We start from the raw sequence: 21,455 nt of genomic DNA on the forward strand, positions 1-21,455 counted from the left end.
TGGATGCATCTGTTCAAAGTATACATGGTTGTTAATGTTGGGAATTTATGTTTGGATACACCGAAAATATAAAAAATAAATCGAAAATAAAATATTTCACTAGGCTGAATCACGTATAAAATACGCTGTCCTTAAAGCGCAATTCGCCCCCTTATCAACTGCTGATGGGTTACAGGCGAATTACTTGTAGGATAAGACAAGTCTTATATGTATCCAGCATGCAGCAATCACGATAGGTCCACTGTATAACAATTTTAACGCAGCAGATCTCTTTGTGCCAGTTCGCCATCTATCGCCACTACAACCACACTGCCTCACTGCCCATGCCCTCGCCCATGCCCGTGCCCGAGCCCAAGCGCGAGCGCGCGTGCACGTGCGTGCGTGCGTTCCAGCACCTCCTCAAAAAACTCCAAGTAAGAATACTCTTCACAAGTTAACATATAAATCACGAAATGATTTCAACCATTTCCAATGTGGGACAAAGCACACACCGCACTTTTGGATTTGAAATTTTCGGAAAAATGTTTTGGTGGCAAAATCTCAAAATTTTGAAAATTTTGAATTTTCTCTTTTTATTTTTTCAAAAACCACTAATTTTCAACAGTTAATTCGGATACATGGGTTACATGGTTATACGATCTAGACTATTGATTTATTTTTATTTGTTTATATTTTTTACACACGCACGGTACATGGCACTCAAAATCATGACCCCAATGTTAAAACACACTCTGTATACCATTGAGGCATCGGAAATATGGATGAGAGGAAAAAGAAAGAAAAGGGATCATGGGAGGAACATGTGTGGTATTTTTTTGAACCAAGAAGTCCAACCGATTGGGTTACCTATTTGAGTGGGACCCGCCATGGTGTTAATGTGAAATCCACCCCAACCAATAGGCGTATCACCCCATGTTAGGCATATGGGCCTAAAAACCAGCCTCGTATGTGTTCCACATAGACCACAGTTGGAAACAATATATAGGACAAAATTCATCCTCTAAACTATTTCTCTTCATGTGGTCCATCTGAATAATGGATAGACCGAATGTTTGGGCACCGAGCCTAAGTTGTGGCATGGTATCTAATGGGTGGAGTGGATTTTATATAATCATCACTACGGGCCTTGTAAGTATCAAGGTTGGACGTCTCTCCCAACTGTTTTCCTCGATGTGGCCCACATGAATTACAAATTAGTCTCTCTCTCTCTCTCTCTCTCTCTCTCTCTCTAAATCAATGGGCATAATGTGGATTCTGCCTACCGTACTATGGTTGGCCCCATAAAAATCAAGGGTGGGCATCCGCCTCCCAATTGTTCAAAGTAAAAATAAAAAATACAGGAAGGCAAATCCTTGAATTTATATTTTTTGTTTTTTTGCGCCCACCACGAATGTGTATATGAGATCTCCCTCAACCATTAGATGTGTCATCCTATGTTATACTTATGACAAAAAAATAAAAAACCTTTGGTTTAGGTGGGCCACACCAAAGGCAATAACGGTAAAAGAGATACGACCCTTGATTCTTACAGGGCCCACCATGGTGATTGTATAAAATCAACTCTAACCATTAGATGCTACATCGCTATTTAGACATAGGGCCCAAAACTTAGGCCCATATGTGATTCAAGTGGGTCACACAAACTGAAATAGTTTGAAGGGTGAGCACTGTCCTGTATATTGTCTCTAATCGTGTGGCCCAGTTGAATTACAGATGGGGCTAATTTTTGGGCCATGTGCCTAACATGATGTGGCATACTTGATGGTTGGGGATAGATTTCACATAAACCCCAAGGTGGAGCCCACCCAAGCTTTGATTCGTTTTCTCAAATTTTTTATTAAAATATTCCCTTACATACTTAGAGCTGATTAAATGTGGCCTTCGCCTCACCCAAGACGGTGCGACCCTCACTACGGGGAACACCTTGACGTATTCATTCTATATCCATGTTATCCATCAATTTTGTCAGATCATTTTATGGCATGATCTCAAAATTGAAGAAGATCCAAATCTCAGGCAGACAGTACTATAGAAACCGTGGCGACCAAGGCCCCATCATTAAAACCTTTCTATGGCCCACCATAATGTTTATGTAATGTTTATTTGTCATTCAACCTATTGATAAGGTCACATAAAAATGTATGAAGGTAAAAAACAAATATCAACTTAATATCGTAACTTTTCGTGACCCATTAATGGTACTCAATCGCCACTATATCCAATCATATGGTCCACTTGAGAATTGGACCTGCTTCATTTTTGGGTTCATATCATAAAATGATTTGATAAAATGGATGAGCGGCATGGATATAAAATATACACATCAAGGTAGGCCCCATGGCAAGGGCCACGCCATCTTCAATGAGGCTGGGGCACACCTGATCCACTCCCCTCTCCAGTCACCCACCCATGTGATGTATGTACGAAATAATATTTCCTTGAATGTCCACCCCTTATTTTGTTAGGGGACCCATCCGGACATGTATTGGAGATGCACTATGACCATTAGATACCACAACAAAACATAGGTCTTGGGGCCCAAACATTCAGTCCATCTATTATTCATGTGGGCCACACGAAGGGAAATAATTTGGAGGGTGAGTGTTGCGCTATACATTGTTTCCAATGGTGGGGTCTACATGAAATGCAAATGGTGTCCAATTTTTGGCCATAGGCCGTAGTAGTTGAAGTGGATTTCATGTAAATAGCATGGTGGGGCCCACTCAAGCTAGCAACCCCCCTTCACCAAATAACTTTTCCCGCTCTACTTTTTTTCCCATTCCAACCCATGAAATTTGAAACTACTTTTTAAAATGATAATGGTCGGCCCGAAGCGATGCGATATATTTGAATGTCTTACTTTAAGCTTGACCTGATCTAAAAACGAGCCTGAAATTTAAGCTTAATCCCTAGCCCTCGAGCTTGATATTCCAACCTAAGCCTGGCCCGTGTGCAAGAAAGCTCAACGGGCCAGCTTCGCCCATTAACACCCCTAACCAAGATGAATGGATTGCCCCATATCTAAATATTCCAAAAACTTAGATGGGTCACACCATGTTTATATATATATAAACAAGGGCCCACTTGAGTGTTTAAATTCAAAAGTAACTGGAGTTTTTTGAGTGATCATTCAAGATTAATCAGACCAATTTGGAAACAATGTCACACAAGGCAAAATATACATGATGGATGGGGTGGCATGATTCATGACTAATGTTATTTCATTGGGGAGCTTCCTCAAGCATGGGAGCATACTTAGAAATCTGTTAAAATCCCATCAAATACAATGAATGGAATAAAAAAATGGACTTAATGCATAGGAAGTCGAGGAGATAGTGATATCCACTGCATTCTATGGTAGAGTTGATAATGTGGTTGCCATCATTGAGCTGATCTGTGGAGTGGTGAAGGTGGTAGACGGCAGTGAGCCATGGCCGCCAAAGAGATCGACATGTGAGTCAACGTGGCTCATGAAACAGTCTATAAGGGTTTCACCACCTCGTTTGCGTGAATTTTATAGTTTAAAAGTTAACATTTTCAAAGCATTAAAATAATAGAAGTTGATTGATTGCTCTAAGTGGCATTATTAGAGATGGCCCATGCAAAGCATGTTTATAAAGTGTTTGATTGAAGGGAGTAGATTCGGTGCTGGACCTTGCCCGAGACAGTACAATCCTTATTGCGGGATCATCTTGTTGCATGTATTATATATTCATGTTATCCATCTCATCTTCCAACTCATTTTGAGGCATGGGATTGAAAAAATAAAGTAAATCTAAATCTTAAATGAACCATGCTAAAGTAAGCAATGGTGATTCACTATTAAAAAGTTCTCATGAGCCGTAGAAGTTTTAGATCAAGTTTACATTTGTTTTTTTTCCCTTCATCCAAGTTTGTGTGGCTTTAATAATAGATTAGATGGTAAATAATTATTATCAAGAGTTTCATCAGTGAGATCATAGGTTTGAGTACTTATTGCAGTGTGTAAGGGAGTGTGTTAAAATAATAAATTGGATGGCAAATGAACATTATGAAAAGATTATATGTACCCTCAAAAGTTTTTCTCGGTGCATTGTTTAATCACTACTACTTCCTTTTACTACTTTTAGGGCCCGTTTGGCCCGGCAAATCCCATTGGATTAGGAGGGAGGGAGTGTATTTTGAGGTAATGATGGTGGTGTCAGTGGATTGGTTCAAGATCCATGAGATTGCTATATCCCGGATAAGTTTACTGGGTCTGTTTGGCATGCCTGACATATCCTGGGATTTTACCTTCCGATCCGTCCAACAAAGGGATGAGATCAAATTTAAGGTAATGATGGTGATGTCAATGGATTGTTTTAAGATCCATGGAATTGCTTATATCCTGGACAAGTTCACCGGGACTGTTTGGCTCGTCATACTTATCCCGGTATATCACAATCCCATCCCTCCTAATACCATGGAATCGGTCCAGCCAAACAGGCCCTTAATGTTGTCCACTTGAGATTTATATATGCATTATTTTTTGTCTCATGCTATTAAATGAGCTATAAAAACGGATGGATAACATGGATATAAAATACATGCATCAATGTGGGCCCTACTCCAAGGGCAACATCATCTTAGGTAAGGAGAGGGCCCCACCTAATGTGCTCACTTGATGGAGTAGGTCTACATCCAACCATTGCCATGACTGCAAGGATATTCCAAGTGCTTGATAAGGTACGGTGATTCGGTTACCAGACAAACAGCTTCCCACGACAAACCCCAGTTTTCTTCTCTTAGAGCCTTGGTGAAGAGGGTAAATGAAGCTTTAACATATAACCGTTATTCTCCTCTAACCTGTTACATATATAGAATATCCTGTCCGTGGAAAAGGTGGAGAACAATATTATTATCACCTGTTATTAAATTCAGTTGATCCACTCAATTTTTTGATCACATCAGAACACGGAGTCATACCATCGGCTCTCCATTGATTTTTTTTAGGTTGTTTCCACATCAATGATCAGATTAAACTTATCTCCTTCCAGGAAATTATCATCACATTCCGGGACCTTGTACACGGATCAGATATTCTAGAAACGTGACATGTCAGCATAAAAGAGATGGCTGTACCTTAAAAATCCATCTACAGCCGCTGTATATGATCAATATATCATAATTTTTTAATAAGAGTATACGTGCGTGTGTAATAAGGCTAGTGAATGCACAATACATATATCAGTATGGCACAAATATGCAAGATCCAAACCATCCATAAGATTTTTGGGAACTTATATACGTTTTGTAAGAATATATCTAGTCTAAAAATAATGTGGGTCCTAGTAATGGGAACAGATGAATAATTAGAAAACTTCAGCCAAATTTTCCTGATACATACTGGATCAGTCTGATAAGTGGGGTTGGAAAATAATATATTTCTTCCATTCTGATGGACGGATTGGATCTGATATTTATCTTTCCATGCTGTCACATGTGTGGCGTGTACGTGACCTCACTTCACACGCGTGAGGCATAGCAAATTTCATTTTAAGATCTGTACCAGAAGAAGTCGAAGGACGTCCTCTTTCTTTCTCTCTGTCTCTCTCTCTCTCTGAAACACCGCTTCATTTCTCTCTCTCCCTCAAAAGCCACCGCTCCAGGTATTTCTGTCTCTGCAAAAAACCCTAATTTTCCTCCCTTTAGAAACACCCGTCCTCTATCTCTGCAGAAACCCTAATTTTCTTCTCATCGCGTTCCTGCAAACAGCTTGAAGAGCTTAAAGAACGAGGAGAGGTGATGGGAGTCCCGGCGTTCTACCGATGGCTGGCGGATCGATACCCGCTCTCGATCTCGGACGTTGTCGAGGAAGAACCCGTCGAGGGCGAGAATGGATTCCTTCTCCCGATTGACGTCTCGAGACCAAACCCTAATGGCTTCGAATTCGACAACCTCTACCTTGACATGAATGGCATCATCCATCCCTGCTTCCATCCCGAAGGAAAAGTATGTATTGTATCTTTTCTAATTTCTCCTGTGAATTGATATTTACTGCCATTCCATACTGATTGTATTTGTACGTGCCCGTTTCCCTGTTTTGGGGATTGGAGCGTGGTGCTGATGTGTGCGAGTGCTCTAGATTGCACCGTTGGGAATGTTGCCTGCTGCAGAAATCAGATCAATCCGCTCATCAGGCGTACCAAACTGATCCCCACCACAACCACATCTATTATATACAGCCACTGGCTGTCCATGAATCTTCATGTTGAGCCCCGCCTTTTGGGTGGTTTGGATGTCAGAAAATACATCATATGTTGGCATGCGTTTGTGAGGTGGAGTGAAACCTGGTCATCCATACAAGTTTATTTGAATTCTGAGGACTATTTAATAATATTGGGGCACTAGAATAGAATAAAGCGTAGAGATCCTGAGCCATCCATATCATGTTCTCCGCTATTGATTGGACACTAATCAAGAATTGCATTGACTAGACAATTCTTACAGTCTGATGATTGAGTTTTTCTACTTTGGGTTTGAGCCGCTGCTAAATTTTCTTTTGGCGCCATATTTGTATTCCAGCTATTAAACAATTAGGATCCTCTGGTCAGTTCTATTTTTTAACTATGGACTTGCTGAATGGAGGGCCTGGATCTCATACACGCATGTCAGTCACATATATAGTAAAGATGTGGAGGCATGGTTACTTCATGGATTTGAGGGCACCTGGCCACTTCTGTTAATTTTTTTTTTTCCTTATTTGAAATTAAAAATATGATCACGAAATACATGGGATGCCAACTACTGAATCTAGCCTGCTGCTAAACAATTATTTGTTTCAGAATAATGAATTATTCGCTAAAGTTCAATCGGTTGAGGTGGTTTGCGTTGTATTTAATTAAATTTTTTTAAAGTAATGGAGCTTCATTAAAGAGGTAAATTAAAAATTTTAAGAAAATTTGCAAAGATCTATTAACAATGAAAAATTCGTGATGAATGTCCTCAGACGATAAAGAGTCCTCTGTGGGCGCATTGCAGTGCTGCCTAAATCGCCAACCCCCCGTACTTTTCTGTTTTGAATAAAGTGATCTGTATTACGGTTCATTTGCAATTTGGCTCACTATTTTTGCCACCTGCAAATTTAATTCTACATTCTTAGTATTGATTGAGGCGTATTCTACATTTATATTTAGAATGTGGAGATTTATACCTTTTCATGCAATAGAATGCATATAATATAATGTTAACATGTGGGATATATAATAATAACATGCATTAATTCGTCATATATAAATTGCATTATCAATGTATATAAAACTATATTGCATTATGCATATTCTTAGTGTACTGGAGCGACCCACATGATCCTACCCTCCCATACCACGTGTTGGAGAAAATCATTTTGTACAAAGTACAGAAATGACCTGCGATCTTTGTAACTATGGTCCGTTGGCATCCTGGAAATGATATATGTAATTTGTTTCTATACTTTTGGGTTGGATCTTTCATGAAATTTATGTATATAGTTTTGTAGCAATATGGACTGAGATTGGAAAGAAGATCTTTTGTAAGGTTGAAGAAGATCTTTTTCCTTTTGGCTGTTTTTTTCCCCTTCTTGGCTTTCTCTCAATAAACGAAGTTTTACTGATAAAAAAAGGTTGTAGGATGTCATGGGTGGACTCTTCAAGAGGTCCATGTGGCGTAACAAGGAACTAAAGAACAACTTCACTCCAAGATTTCTCTTATGTTTTCTCAATTAGAACGGGTATGGCAATTAAGGTTGTTCCAAATCATTCCCTAAAGCATCACCAATGTCACTTAGTCCTGGATCAATAACCAAGTGGCCTTCAAAATTATTTGTTATGGTCATTCTTATGGGATATCCATCTTGGTCCAGGTCTTTCCTTCAAGCACCACCCTCAATTGCCCCTTTCCCATTGAATTTGACCTTCATGAGATATATACTCTTACTGCTTTAAAAAGTCATAGTGAAAGTCAAAACTTGTTTTCTCGTTGGAGATGGGTAGAAGTCCACCTTGAAAAGGTATGTTTATTCTATCTGTAAAAGGTGATTCCTTTGAAATCATAGGCCCAAAAGAATAGTGTGAAGGAGACTACTTCTGTGGTTCTCCCTTTACCACCAAGACACTCAAGATTTCCAACTACTGAGCGAACCTTCAATTCTTGGAAACCCCTAATGGATCTCGAAAGTATGGAGGGGAAAAAAAAAATCTAACATACTCCTCGTCGCCAAACAATGTAGGAGTAGTTGATGCACCATTTCTTCTGCTCAAGAGACATTTGCAAGCGAAATGCCCCCTTATCTTATGATAATTACTTGCCAACATAATTTCCTCTACGGCCATCCAACAAAAATCCATGACTTTTGGTGGTGCGGTAGCATCCCACGCCTTCACCAAACGAGAAGATTTCCACTCATGATGAAAGGAAGCAAAAGAAAGATTTAGATTAGCAACATCAGTTGATGATCCAAAGATGAAATATGCTTGTGTATACCACTCTTGGGGGTATAAACTTCCTGCAATCTGCCTAAGAGCACCACATTAAATTTATTTTAGTCTCTCCTATATAGTAAGTTCCAAACAAATTTCACACAATCCTTTCCTAATACCTCACAGTTTGCTCCCTCATGGACCCAACAACCCTATAGAAACTAAAAAAACATGGAACTTAGGCATGCCTTCAACCTACCAATGATTACCATCTTATTTTTGTCTTAATAGAATTGATTTTTGATGATACGGTAAATTTGGAGCATGCACATTGTGTGTTAAGAAAGAAGAATTCCTTCCCATTGGATTCCACAATCCCCACGAATAATTCCACACCACAAAAGGAGAGAACAATACATCATAGGTGTCGAATTTTCAGCGATGTAGCACAACTTGGGAGAAATAGCTCATAAACCTCACAAACAATGATTTTTTTAAACATCATTTAAATTTGGTTACTCCCCTAAGGCCCATATCTCTAGCCACCTAAACAACTAATAAGGCCCAACTTTCGTAGTCTAAGGGTAAAACCTATTACACTGCAAAAGTGGACTTAAATTTGTGTAGAACTTTCCTGGCCTAAAAGTTTCCTATTGGAAAAGCAATCTTGGACCAATAAGGACTATCTAAGTGGAATACTGCGAGATGTCTGTTTCCCTCAATTCTATCCCTCGTTGAAGATTTTTTGGTGCTCTTATCCCCTAATGTAATTCATGAAATAGTTCACCAAATATCTTTAAAAAAAAAGTCCGCCAAAAGAAATGCTATCTATGCATTTAATGGAACCTTCCCATCATCCGCCGTCTCCTACCAATCAAAGTAGTCATCGATGCTTGTGGTCCAATCCAGGAAAGTATCGGAAAACTTCCCATGGAAATTGGCCACATCAAGATGTGTTCCTTGTTACCTGCCTTCAAAAGTTTGTATGATTTATTCTTCCAATCCCATGGGTTGGTTGCTGATGCAAACTTTTCTCAGTCTGTTTTTGTAGATCGTTGCTTTAGACAAGGAATACTTTTTCTTTGTTGTCAATACATAGTTTCAGCAAGTTACTAAACATGTTTCAGAAATAAAAGCAATAAATAGTTTTGATATTCAGAGAAATAAGAAATCCACATTGAGCGAGCATCTCTTCTAATCTCTTAGAAAATTTACCATTTTCTTCTGTTCTTAATGCATGACATAGCTCACTTAGATTCGCTATTCATGTCTTGGGCTTCTATAAGTGTTGAAGACTGTTCTTTTAACTTGCAGCCTGCGCCTGCCACTTATGACGATGTGTTTAAATCTATTTTTGATTACATTGATCATCTCTTCACGTTGGTTCGCCCAAGAAAGCTTCTGTACATGGCTATTGGTAAGCACCAAACTGAATTCATTGATTTTCAAATTAATAGGCTTAGGTGCTTACGTGGCTTGCTCCTGATTCTGATTATAACTTGAGTGTGAATTCTGTAGATGGTGTTGCGCCAAGGGCTAAAATGAATCAACAACGCTCTAGGCGTTTCAGAGCTGCAAAAGATGCGGCTGAGGCGGTAAGCTTTCACTACTTTAAGATCATACATTGGATACAACTGGCGAGCTTTTACTATGCATTTATATGTTGATTTGTGCTATTCTTATACACCTGTCAGGAAGCTGAAGAGGAAAGACTAAGACAGGAGTTTGAGGCGGAAGGGAGAATTCTCTCTCTTAAGGAGAAAGCTGAAACATCTGACTCAAATGTCATTACTCCTGGGACTCAATTCATGGCTGTGCTGTCTGTTGCCCTGCAATACTACATTCACTTGAGGCTGAATCGTTCTTTTGGCTGGCAGTGTACTAAGGTTCGCCTTCACATTTTTTGAGATATTGTCTCCCTTAGGTTGGATTGGTTCCTCGCTTAGTGGAATAATCCGTGCTGGTTTTATTTCTTCGAACACTTTGGTTTTCAGGATACTTCTCTCTCTCTCTAAATTTATTCATGGAGCTCTGCATTGGGTGATTATTTGAAGGTTATACTGTCTGATTCAAACGTTCCTGGTGAGGGTGAACACAAAATAATGTCCTACATCAGGTTGCAACGCAATCTTCCTGGTTTCAATCCCAACACACGACACTGTCTTTATGGATTGGTGAGTTTGAAACCTAGTCCTAATAGTTCTGTCGTTTGCCTTATATTTTCTTTATAATTACCTTTTAAAATTTTCAAGTCGGAATTGAACATGTGCCTTTGTTATGCTCAGGATGCAGATCTAATTATGCTGTCTTTAGCCACTCACGAGGTTCACTTCTCAATTTTAAGAGAGGTTGGTAGATCCTGTCTTGCAATATCTGTAATCCATTTATCAATCAGAAAGGAAAAGAAAATTTGCATTGCATTTACGATTTGTCAATGAGTTATGTGTGGACTCAGAAACTTTGTAAGTGTTTGTATAGGTGATCTCCCTGCCAGGGCAACAGGAGAAATGCTTTCTTTGTGGTCAAGTCGGACATTTGGCGGCTGAATGCCGAAGCAATTCAAGTGATCAGGAGGGGCAGTCAAATGAGACAGATGACACCCCGATTCATAAAAAGAAATACCAGGTTGGATTTTGAATGTAGAGGCAGCCTTTTATTGCCACATTTTGAGTTGTTAGTCATAGTTTACTCTCCTTTGTGGCATATTTTATTCTGAACTACTTTTTGAAACATTATTGGGCAGTTTCTCAACATCTGGGTTTTGCGAGAGTACTTAGCATATGATCTGGAGATACCTGACCCACCATTTGAGATAAACTTTGAACGAGTGGTGGATGATTTTGTCTTCTTATGTTTCTTTGTTGGCAATGATTTTCTTCCTCACATGCCTACATTGGAAATCCGTGAGGTTTGTAGCAAGAACCTACTTTCAGATTCTGTTAATAAAGGCAATTTCAGCATCTGCTTTGTTTAACAAGTATTTATTCTTTATGCGTCTGTTGTTTGCAAAATATTGGTCAAAGTCTTATTGTTATTACTTATTTTTGTCAGTTATGCTAGTAGTTAGGTGATTCCACATTTCAAAGTAAGCTGAAAATTTTGCCGCCTTATGTTGTAGATGCCTGTAGTTATTGGTTTTGCTAAAAACTCTTTTGGCTCTTCAGGGTGCAATAAATTTGCTGATGTTTGTTTATAAAAAGGAGTTTGCAGCTATGGGTGGCTATCTTACTGATGCCGGTGAGGTAATCTCTCTTTTGATTATGTTTTATCAAGTTTATGCAAAACATAATATTCTTTTTTTCCCCTTTTGAGAAGGTAATGGGAACTTTTTTAAAACAAAAGCATTAGGGAACGCCACATCTTTTTAGAGATAAAGAAGGGCATGAGCTTTTTGTCTAACGTATGCCTACTTTTGTAACATTTCTAGTAATTATTGTAGACATAGTTACTTATGGGTAGATCTTGAGAGAGCTTTGAAATGAGCTGTTGATCTCTCCAAAGGGCAAACGACACTAGGTTATACCTGCTTGATGCCCTTGTATGCATGCATTCAATAAATGGTGTGACCATGCTATCTTTTGAGCCCAAATTTTCCTTGATTTTGTGTTCATCTTCTCCACAGTTTTGTCGTCTCTTTCAACCTCATCTTTAATCCTTCAATTAGTGTTGACCATTTATTGTCTAGGTTTAACGACCTGCTAACAACTGTTAACTTTGTACCTCTCACTTTTCTGCAAGTTTTTTTTTCATACTTTTCTTGCACCTTTGGAACCTCTTTTTAGTGACAGGTTTCTTCTGGTGTCAAATATTGAATTTTTATCTATTGATGAACATTTGACTATTACTTGATTGCCTTTGACCAGTTTGACCAGTCATTTTGTTGGACTTGTGAAAATTTTCCTACCCTCCATTCTCACCCAGTCAACCTCAAATAGCTAGAACATGTCTACTATGATGATGGTTGTTTTGGTTATTTCTTCTTTCCCACCACTATATATATATATATATATATATATATATATATATATATATATATATATATATATATATATATGGGAAAAGGTACTATGCGCTTGACCTCACGATAAGCTCCCATGAGGTCGAGCTGTGTGGGCCCCACCGTGATGCGTGTCGACCATCAACACCGTGCATTTGATGGGTCCCCTTTAAATTATGGGATTTCCCAAAAATCAGCCGTATACGGAACTTAGGTGGGCCATACCATCTAAAATCATGTGAAGACACCGTTAAAACATATAAAAGCACTTGGTGGGGCCCACCTGAAATTTGCATGCGTTTGAAACTTGGTCTGAACCCTCGTCCAAGTGGGACACACATAATGGATGGGCTGGATTTGCAAACCACATCTCGGTGGGCCCAAAAAATGGTTATGAATGTTTTAATGGTGCATGGCCCCTCTCCACTTCTGTATGTGGTGTGGCCCACACAAGTCACGGATTGACTTGATTTTTGAGACCTAGGCCCATGATGGAATGGTGCATCTGACTGATGGGGTAGATGTTCGAAACGCATCACGGTGGGGCCCACACAGCTTGACCTCATGGGATGGACTCATGAGGTCGAGCGCATAGTACCTTTTCCCTATATATATATATATATTTTTGAGAGAGCAAAAATTTATAAACAACCCGCAAAGCGGGGAAAGAATACAACCCTACGCTACACTGAGGTGGCAAAAAGATTACCGCGCAAACCTGCCTTTACACACACCACCCAAGACTTCACATGCCTTTCAATCCAGCTAATTACATCATCTCCCCCCAGCCTTTCGTTTTGAAAACATCGTCCATTTCTCGCACCCCAAATAGCCTAAAAAAATCCCATCAAAATCAGTCTCCACTTAGCTTTTTCCACTTTCCCTGCTTCCTCTCCCTCCATGCCAAGCCCACGTGAGGTCTTCTACTGAATTCGGTATAACCCAATCCACATGAAGTGAGGCTAAGAAATAAGCCCAGATTTTGGAAGCAAAGGAACAATGTAAGAATAGATGGTCAATCGACTCCGCGTTCTCTTCACACATGAAGCACATATTGGGTAAGATCAACGCTCTCCTCTAGAGGTTGTCGATGGTAAGAATTCTCTTTCGCCACAAAAGCCAAACAAACACCGCCACCCTAGGAGCACCATAGAACCAAGAATGGAAAGGAACCACTATTTTCTTATCATCCTTTAAAAAAAAAAAAAAAAAAAACCTTGTACGGAAATGCTGAGTAGAAGAGGCACTTGTGATTTCCCAACGCTGTCTTGTATTTAGATAGGGAATGAGGAGCCCCTGTAGGTGAGAATTTGACTTCTAGACTTTTAGGTTTTGTTTGCATGCAGGAGGCTCCATTTGAATCAGATTGGACTAGCCCAATCCATTTCACTGGAGTACAAATTCAAAAGAAACTAATCGTAAATGGTGTCAATGTGTTTCTGCTTCTAAGTGAGGCATTTTTGTTAAACCAAACACCCAAAAATTTTGATTGAAATATTTTTATGATAAAAATTAATAAGAGGGAAAAACCTTATGGAGATTATCCCTGCTGTGCAGTTCCTAGTTGTGTCCAATCCTCCTAACCAGGTCCAACTCCCACCTTGAATCATGCTTAAAACTCACACCTTGCTCCTGCTTCCTTACAATTTAAACTTGCTAACTTCTTGAAACAGATGGTTCCCACTCCTGCACCTGGATATGTTGCCGCTTTGCTTCACGCTTATAGTCGATTCTGTGGCGTACATGGAAAGTGAATTCATAGAACCTTTAACAATAGATCGAGAAGTGTAGATGTGTTATTTCTGAGGTAATCGTTTTGGAATAGGGGAATACCTCTTCAGGGGCTGTAAATTGGAAGATACTTTAGGAATTTCACATGCCTTTCAATCCAGCTAATTACATCATCTCCCCCAAGCCTTTCGTTTTGAAAACATTGTCCATTTCTCGCACCCCAAATAGCCTAAAAAAATCCCATCAAAATCAGTCTCCACTTTGCTTTTTCCACTTTCCCTGCTTCCTCCTCCTCCATGCCAAGCCCACGTGAGGTCTTCTACCGAATTCGGTATAACCCAATCCACATGAAGCGAGGGTAAGAAATAAGCCCAGATTTTGGAAGCAAAGGAACAATGTAAGAACAGATGGTCAATCGACTCCGCGTTCTCTTCACACATGAAGCACATATTGGGTAAGATCAACGCTCTCCTCTAGAGGTTGTCGATGGCAAGAATTCTCTTTCGCCACAAAAGCCAAACAAACACCGCCACCCTAGGAGTACCATAGAACCAAGAATGGAAAGGAACCAGTATTTCCTTATAATCCTTTTTAAAAAAAAAAAAGACCTTGCACGGAAATGCTGATTAGAAGAGGCACTTGCGATTTCCCAACGCTGTCTTGTATTTAGATAGGGAATGAGGAGCCACTGTAGGTGAGAATTTGACTTCTAGACTTTTAGGTTTTGTTTGCATGCAGGAGGCTCCATTTGAATCAGATTGGACTAGCCCAATCCATTTCACTGGAGTACAAATTCAAAAGAAACTAATCGTAAATGGTGTCAATGTGTTTCTGCTTCTAAGTGAGGCATTTTTGTTAAACCAAACACCCAAAAATTTTGATTGAAATATTTTTATGATAAAAATTAATAAGAGGGAAAAACCTTATGGAGATTATCCTGCTGTGCAGTTCCTAGTTGTGTCCAATCCTCCTAACCAGGTCCAACTCCCACCTTGAATCATGCTTAAAACTCACACCTTGCTCCTGCTTCCTTACAATTTAAACTTGCTAACTTCTTGAAACAGATGGTTCCCACTCCTGCACCTGGATATGTTGCCGCTTTGCTTCACGTTTATAGTCGATTCTGTGGCGTACATGGAAAGTGAATTCATAGAACCTTTAACAACAGATCGAGCAGTGTAGATGTGTTATTTCTGAGGTAATCGTTTTGGAATAGGGGAATACCTCTTCAGGGGCTGTAAATTGGAAGATATTTTAGGAATTTCAGCAAATTGTTTGCCCTCATAGATGTGGGTGAGGTTGTAGATGTGCTATTTCTGAGGTAAAAAGAGAGCTTTGTTTGGGAATAGGGGAATACCAGTATAGAGTGGTTTGATGATTATAATGTGAAGAAGAGAGGAGAAATTGAGAGAGGATTAGGAGGAGAGTTTTGGAAAAGATGTTGTGTTGGTCTATCTTGCCCTAACACACAATATTTTATTATAATAGAGCATATAATACACCGCAGGAGAAGAGGAAAGTGTGCAAATGCACTTACACCAAAAAGGGCCACTGTACTATACATTAGCATTCTCTGTACTCCTCAAGTTGGAGTATAGATGTTGATCATGCCCAACTTGTCACGAACACGATGAAGAGCATCTCGACTCAAGGGCTTTGTAAGAACATCAGCAAGTTGATCCCCAGATCGAACAAAAGGAGTGACGATTTCCTTAGAATCTACTTTTTTCCCGAATAAAGTGACTGTCAACCTCAATATGCTTGGTTCGCTCGTGGAAAACCGGGTTATGAGCGATATGGATGGCCGCTTGGTTGTCACAATGAAGAGGAACATGATCTGAATGAGGAAAGCCAAGTTCTTCAAGAAGGTTGCGAAGCCACACGAGCTCACATGTCGCATGAGCCATAACACGATAGTCTGCTTCAGCCGAGGACCGAGCAACAACTGGTTGCTTTTTGCTCTTCCATGTTATAAGATTGCCACCTTGGAAGGTACAAAAGCCAGATGTAGAGCGGCGATCACAAGTTCTACCTGCACAATCAGCATCGGAATAGCCTGAGAGATGAAGATGACTATGTAACTGAGAGCGGAGGCCAAGACCTGGGGCTGATTTTAGATACCGAAGTATGCGGTAGACAGTCGTGAGATGAGAAGTACGGGGAGCTTGCATGAACTGGCTAACAACGCCCACCACAACTGAGAGATTTGGGCGAGTAATAGTCAGGTAAATAAGTCGGCCAACAAGTCGTTGATACATCCCGGGATAAGTAAGGAGAGTACCATCATCTGGTCGAAGCTTCTGCGAAATATCCATGGGAGTTGTAGCAGATTTGTACCCTAACATGCCGATCTCCATGAGAAGATCGAGCGCATATTTTCGTTGTGACAAGACCAATCTGGATGATAAGCGACCAACTTCAATTCCGAGGAAGTAGCGAAGAGGACCAAGGTCCTTGATCTCAAACTTAGTCTTAAAAAATTCTTTGACCCCCCTCGTTCCAACTGAATCACTACCGGACAGAACAATATCATCCACATAGATAATGAGAACCATGATGCCCGTCGATCGACGACATATAAAGAGAGTGATCAGCATGACTATGAACAAAGCCGAACTCCAAGAGAGCTTGACTGAAATTTTCGAACCATGCACGTGGGGATTGTTTGAGTCCATAAGGAGCCTTCTTCAACCGTCATACAAGCGCAGGGTTGTGAGAAGCAACAAAGCTAGGAGGTTGATGCATGTAAACTTCCTTTGCAAGGTCCCGATGGAGAAATGCATTCTTAACATCAAGTTGAAACAAGGGTTATGATAAATTAACGACCAAGGAGATCACAATGCGAATCGAATTAAGCTTAGCCACCGGAGAGAATGTCTCGAAGTAATCCACACCATGAGTCTGTGTGTATCCCTTAGCAACAAGACGGGCTTTATAGCGATCAATGTAGCCATTTGGAAGAAACTTGATCGTATAAACCCATCTACAACCAAGATGTTTATGCCCTAAAGGAAGTGGCATAAGGTCCCAAGTATGATTCTTCTTAAGAGCAGACATTTCTTCTATCATTGCCTTCGTCCTGTCAGGACTTTGAAGAGCATGTGAGAGAGACCGAGGAATAGTTTGTGATGAAAGGGAAGCCGCAAACGACTGAAAAGACGGTAAAAGATGATCATATGAAACGAAATTACTAATGGGGTGTTGAATACAAGATCGTGACACTTTGCGTAAGGCAATGGGGAGATCTAAACTTGAGGTAGGAGAGTCACCTGAACCGAGTGGATGGCTGAGCGTGTGAAGATTTATCTTGACAATGATACACCTGCAGAGGCTTAGGCTCACCCAAATCACCAACAAGATGCTGAGCGGAAGGGAGAGGAGTTTCCCCATGATCACGAGTGGAAAGAGGAAGAGGATAAGAGTCATACTCCCCCTAACTGGCAAGAGGATCACAGAAAGATCAACCTGAAGCTGGAAAAAAAGAAATATCCTCAAAGAAGATTACATCAGCAGAGACATATTTCTTGCAAGTCAATGGGTCAAAGCATTTATACCTTTTCTGACTCCGAAGATACCTTAGAAAGACACATTTAATTGCCCTGGGGCTAAGTTTATCATTACTTCCATCTAAAATTTGAACAAAGCATGTGCAACCAAAAACTTAAGGGTCAGTTTGGGCGGTGGGATTACAAGGGATTAGGTGGGATGAGATTCAAAAAACACAATTATTACCCATGGCAGGGATTGTTCCTTGTTGCCATGGGATAAGATTAATGCCCTGCTTTGTAGATAATACGGTGGTATATTGAATGGATATACCCACCATCATTTGAAATTACTGAGAATAACACGTGTTATATCTAAATTGTTCATTTGTTTTGTAACCTCATTTTATGGCATGGGCCTAAAAATGAGGTAGATCCAAAACTTATGTGGCACCAAAGAAGTTTTCAACGGTAAGTATTCAATCCCCGTTGCTTTCTATGGTGGGGTCCACTTGAGCATTAGATTTACCTGATTTTTTGACCCATGCTCTAAAATAATCTCGATAAATGGGTGGACGATGTGGATATAGCCCACACATCATGGTGGGACCTACAACAACTTGCTAACATTGAGTGAAATTGGCACTGGACCCAATGCATTTCTATTTAATGTAATTCTAAGCTTTTCCATTCTCCCCAAACATAGAGTGGAATTGGCACAGGACCAGATGAATCCCATCCCACCTAATCCCTTCTAATCCCACCGCCCAAACTGACCCTAAGGTGGTAAAGGAAATGGATTATCATGAGGATACAATATAGTAAATGAATATTTGTAAGATAGGATACGTGAGGGTATACGATTAAGAAGAAAAGTAGCAGTTAGAAGAGCATCGCTCTAAAAATGTTTAGGTAGGTGCATACCAAGAAGAAGGGTGCGGGCAACTTCAAGAAGATGACGATTCTTTCGTTTTGCAATACCATTTTTTTGAGGTGTGCAAGCACAGGACGTTCTAGACAAAATACCATGTTCCCGCAACACCCCCCCCTCCCAAAAAAAAAATAAAAAATAAAAATTACCAGAATGAAGGGTTTTGATGGAATATTGAAATTGAGTGCACACTTCATGATAAAATACTTTAAACGCATCAAACACTTCACTTTTAGATTTCAAAAGATAAATCCAAGTCATACGTGAATAATCATCAATAAATGTAACAAAATATTTAAATCCAAAAGTGGATATAACAGGAGCTGGTCCCCAGACATCCGAGTGAACCAAAACAAAAGGTTGAGATTTCCTTCCAGAAGAGCTAGGGCGAAACGTACACGATGATGTTTAGACAATTCACAAATATCACAACATAACGGTTTAGTGACAGATAAGGAGGGAAACAAAATTTGCAATCTAGCTATTGATGGGTGGCCTAAGCGACAGTGCCACCGAGTCATGGACTCTTGATCTAGAGAAAGATCACTCCTCGCTCATGCCCCCCACCAATCACTCTCTTCGTCTTGAAACAAACAATATGAAGGGAAGAAGGTAATGAAACAATTTAATGATTTAGTAAGAGAGTTAACAAACAATAAGTTTAATGGAAAACGAGGCACATGTAAGACTGAGGGCAGAGATGAAGAAGAAAGAGAGATGAAACCAATCCCAGAGATAGGAGTTTGGGTTCCATCTGCGACTGTGACATACTGAGTGTGGGGAGAAGGAGAATAAGAGGAAAAGAATCGAGACTTACCAGTCATATGGGAGGAAGCTCCAGAGTTTATGACCCAGGAGGTAGGATAGGATAACACAAGAAGAGCAGTACCTGACTGGGCCGAAGCTACGTGAGATGGCTCAGGAATATCACGAATGTGAAGCCACATAAGGGCATCATATGCAGCCCGAGAAATGATAAGAGTCCTTTGAAGTAGACTGCTCAACTGTCAGGGTGGAAGACTGTCTCAGGAGCAATTGTGGATTCAACAGAAGCAGCGGCATACGTACGACGACCATGTATCTACCAACAATAATCAACAGTGTGATTAGTTCCACTGCAATGTGAACAAATTCAGGAACCATCACGTCCTCGTCCATGTCCACCACGACCACGAAGACTACGACCGTCACTACTGCGATCTCCCTCGCGGCCTCTACCACGACTGCCAAAACCAGAAAAGCGCCCTGAACTCAAGGATGGTACCCGAAGGCCAAGAGATGACTGATCGCCAGTAAGATGCGCCGAACGCTCTGGTGGCACAAATGAATGAGAAGGAAGAGTAGAGACAGTAGCACGCTGACACATGGCATAGATTGTCGTCAATGGGGGAAGAGGATCCTGCATAACAACCTGATTTCGAACATGAAGATAATCAGAATTCAACCCAGCTAAGAACTGCGTGATTCGAGTATCATCCTGCTGCTTATGAGCATGTTCATGATCCTCTTTACATTTGGAAGGAAGAGGCTGATACATATCCAACTCATCCCACATACCCCGAAGCGTTGAATAGTAATCCTTTAATGATCTTGAGTTTTGCTGGAACCGACCAATTTCTTGAATAAGCTGGAATACACATGAAAAATTCTGAGATTCCGAGAACATATCATGAAGTGTATCCCAAATGCCTTTAGCTTAGGATAAAACCATCACTGAGTGACTAATCGAGGAATCCATACTATTCAACAACCATGCAATAACTTGATAATTCGCCCTTGTCCCAGGCTTGTAGGTAATATCTGTAGAGCTTGGGGGATCATCCAAAATATATGACAACTTCTCACGGGCTCCTAAGAACACTTTTATAGATTGTGCCCATTGAAGATGGTTGTCACCATTCAACTTAGTAGAGGTAATCTGCAAGGGGTTGGATTCAAGAGACCCTATGCCAAGAGATGAGGGCCCTTTGTCAGCTATAAGTGAGTCCAAGAGAGATAAACCTATGCCGAGAGAGGCCCTATGCCAAGAAGAATTGATTCAAACAACTCTATCTCACTCAATCTTTCAAGATAATAAGATATAAACCTCCAATAAATAGCAAGCATCCAAAATAACATAAAACGTAGTAACAAACGGCTCAACCGAGTGAAAAACGGCCCAGCCGCATGTCCATTCGAGGTTAAAACCCTCTCAAACATGGATCTTAGGTAAAAAAGAAATCCTCCATGGGTAGCTTGGGAGGGACATTTCGGTCCATCTTGAGCAAAGAAACCAAAGAAAAGCTTACTGATTTGAGGTAGATCGACAAAAAACGGAAAAAGGGCCCGATTTTTGAATTTCTCTATTTCGCCCAAAATACCATGAAAGAAGGTCCAAAAAATTCTGAAAAAATCATGACAAATCTTCTAAAATCAAGATCTATCAAACCCCTAAACTTTTAGCTCAAACGGAGTCCATTCGTCCATACAACGCTGACGTCAGCAAGGTGACATGTCGCCTCGCAATTTGTTGGATGCGGAATGCTTGGATCTATTCTCTGATACCAAGTAGAGAGTGGTTTGATGATTATAATATGAAGAAGAGAGGAGAAATTGAGAGAGGAGGAGGAGAGTTTTGGGAAAGATGTTGTGTTGGGCTATCTTGCCCTAACACACAATATTTTATTATAATAGAGCATATAGTACACCGCCGGAGAAGAGGAAAGTGTGCAAATGCACTTACACCAAAAAGGGCCGCTACACTATACACTAGCATTCTCTATAATACCCTCTTCAGGGGGTGTGAATTGGGAGATATTTTGGGAATCTCAGCAAATTGTTTGCCCTCATAGGTGTGGATGAGGTGGATGGTTCCTCATCACCCGTTTCCTCCTCTTTTTTTGTACTTTTGTTGGTAT

At 40.3% G+C, this 21,455-nt stretch overlaps 1 protein-coding gene across 4 annotated transcripts in view; it reads left to right on the plus strand.

Moving 5' to 3' along the window:
• The first annotated feature begins 5,574 nt into the window (after positions 1–5,574).
• The window catches only part of LOC131249296 (5'-3' exoribonuclease 4), a 42,489-nt gene continuing 26,608 nt past the window's right edge, over positions 5,575–21,455 (plus strand). For 2 of the 4 annotated variants that reach the window (XM_058249960.1, XM_058249961.1), the window contains exons 1-9: positions 5,575–5,970; positions 9,729–9,831; positions 9,933–10,009; positions 10,109–10,300; positions 10,469–10,588; positions 10,700–10,762; positions 10,893–11,039; positions 11,158–11,322; positions 11,579–11,656. In XM_058249960.1, coding sequence (XP_058105943.1) covers positions 5,764–5,970; positions 9,729–9,831; positions 9,933–10,009; positions 10,109–10,300; positions 10,469–10,588; positions 10,700–10,762; positions 10,893–11,039; positions 11,158–11,322; positions 11,579–11,656 — 1,152 coding nt within the window. In that variant the 5' untranslated portion in view covers positions 5,575–5,763. The remainder of the gene's footprint in view (positions 5,971–9,728; positions 9,832–9,932; positions 10,010–10,108; positions 10,301–10,468; positions 10,589–10,699; positions 10,763–10,892; positions 11,040–11,157; positions 11,323–11,578; positions 11,657–21,455) is intronic. The other 2 variants (XM_058249958.1, XM_058249959.1) reach the window with 1 other exon arrangement.

This window comes from Magnolia sinica, chromosome 6, assembly GCF_029962835.1.
Source record: "Magnolia sinica isolate HGM2019 chromosome 6, MsV1, whole genome shotgun sequence".
Taxonomy (NCBI): Eukaryota; Viridiplantae; Streptophyta; class Magnoliopsida; order Magnoliales; family Magnoliaceae; genus Magnolia; species Magnolia sinica.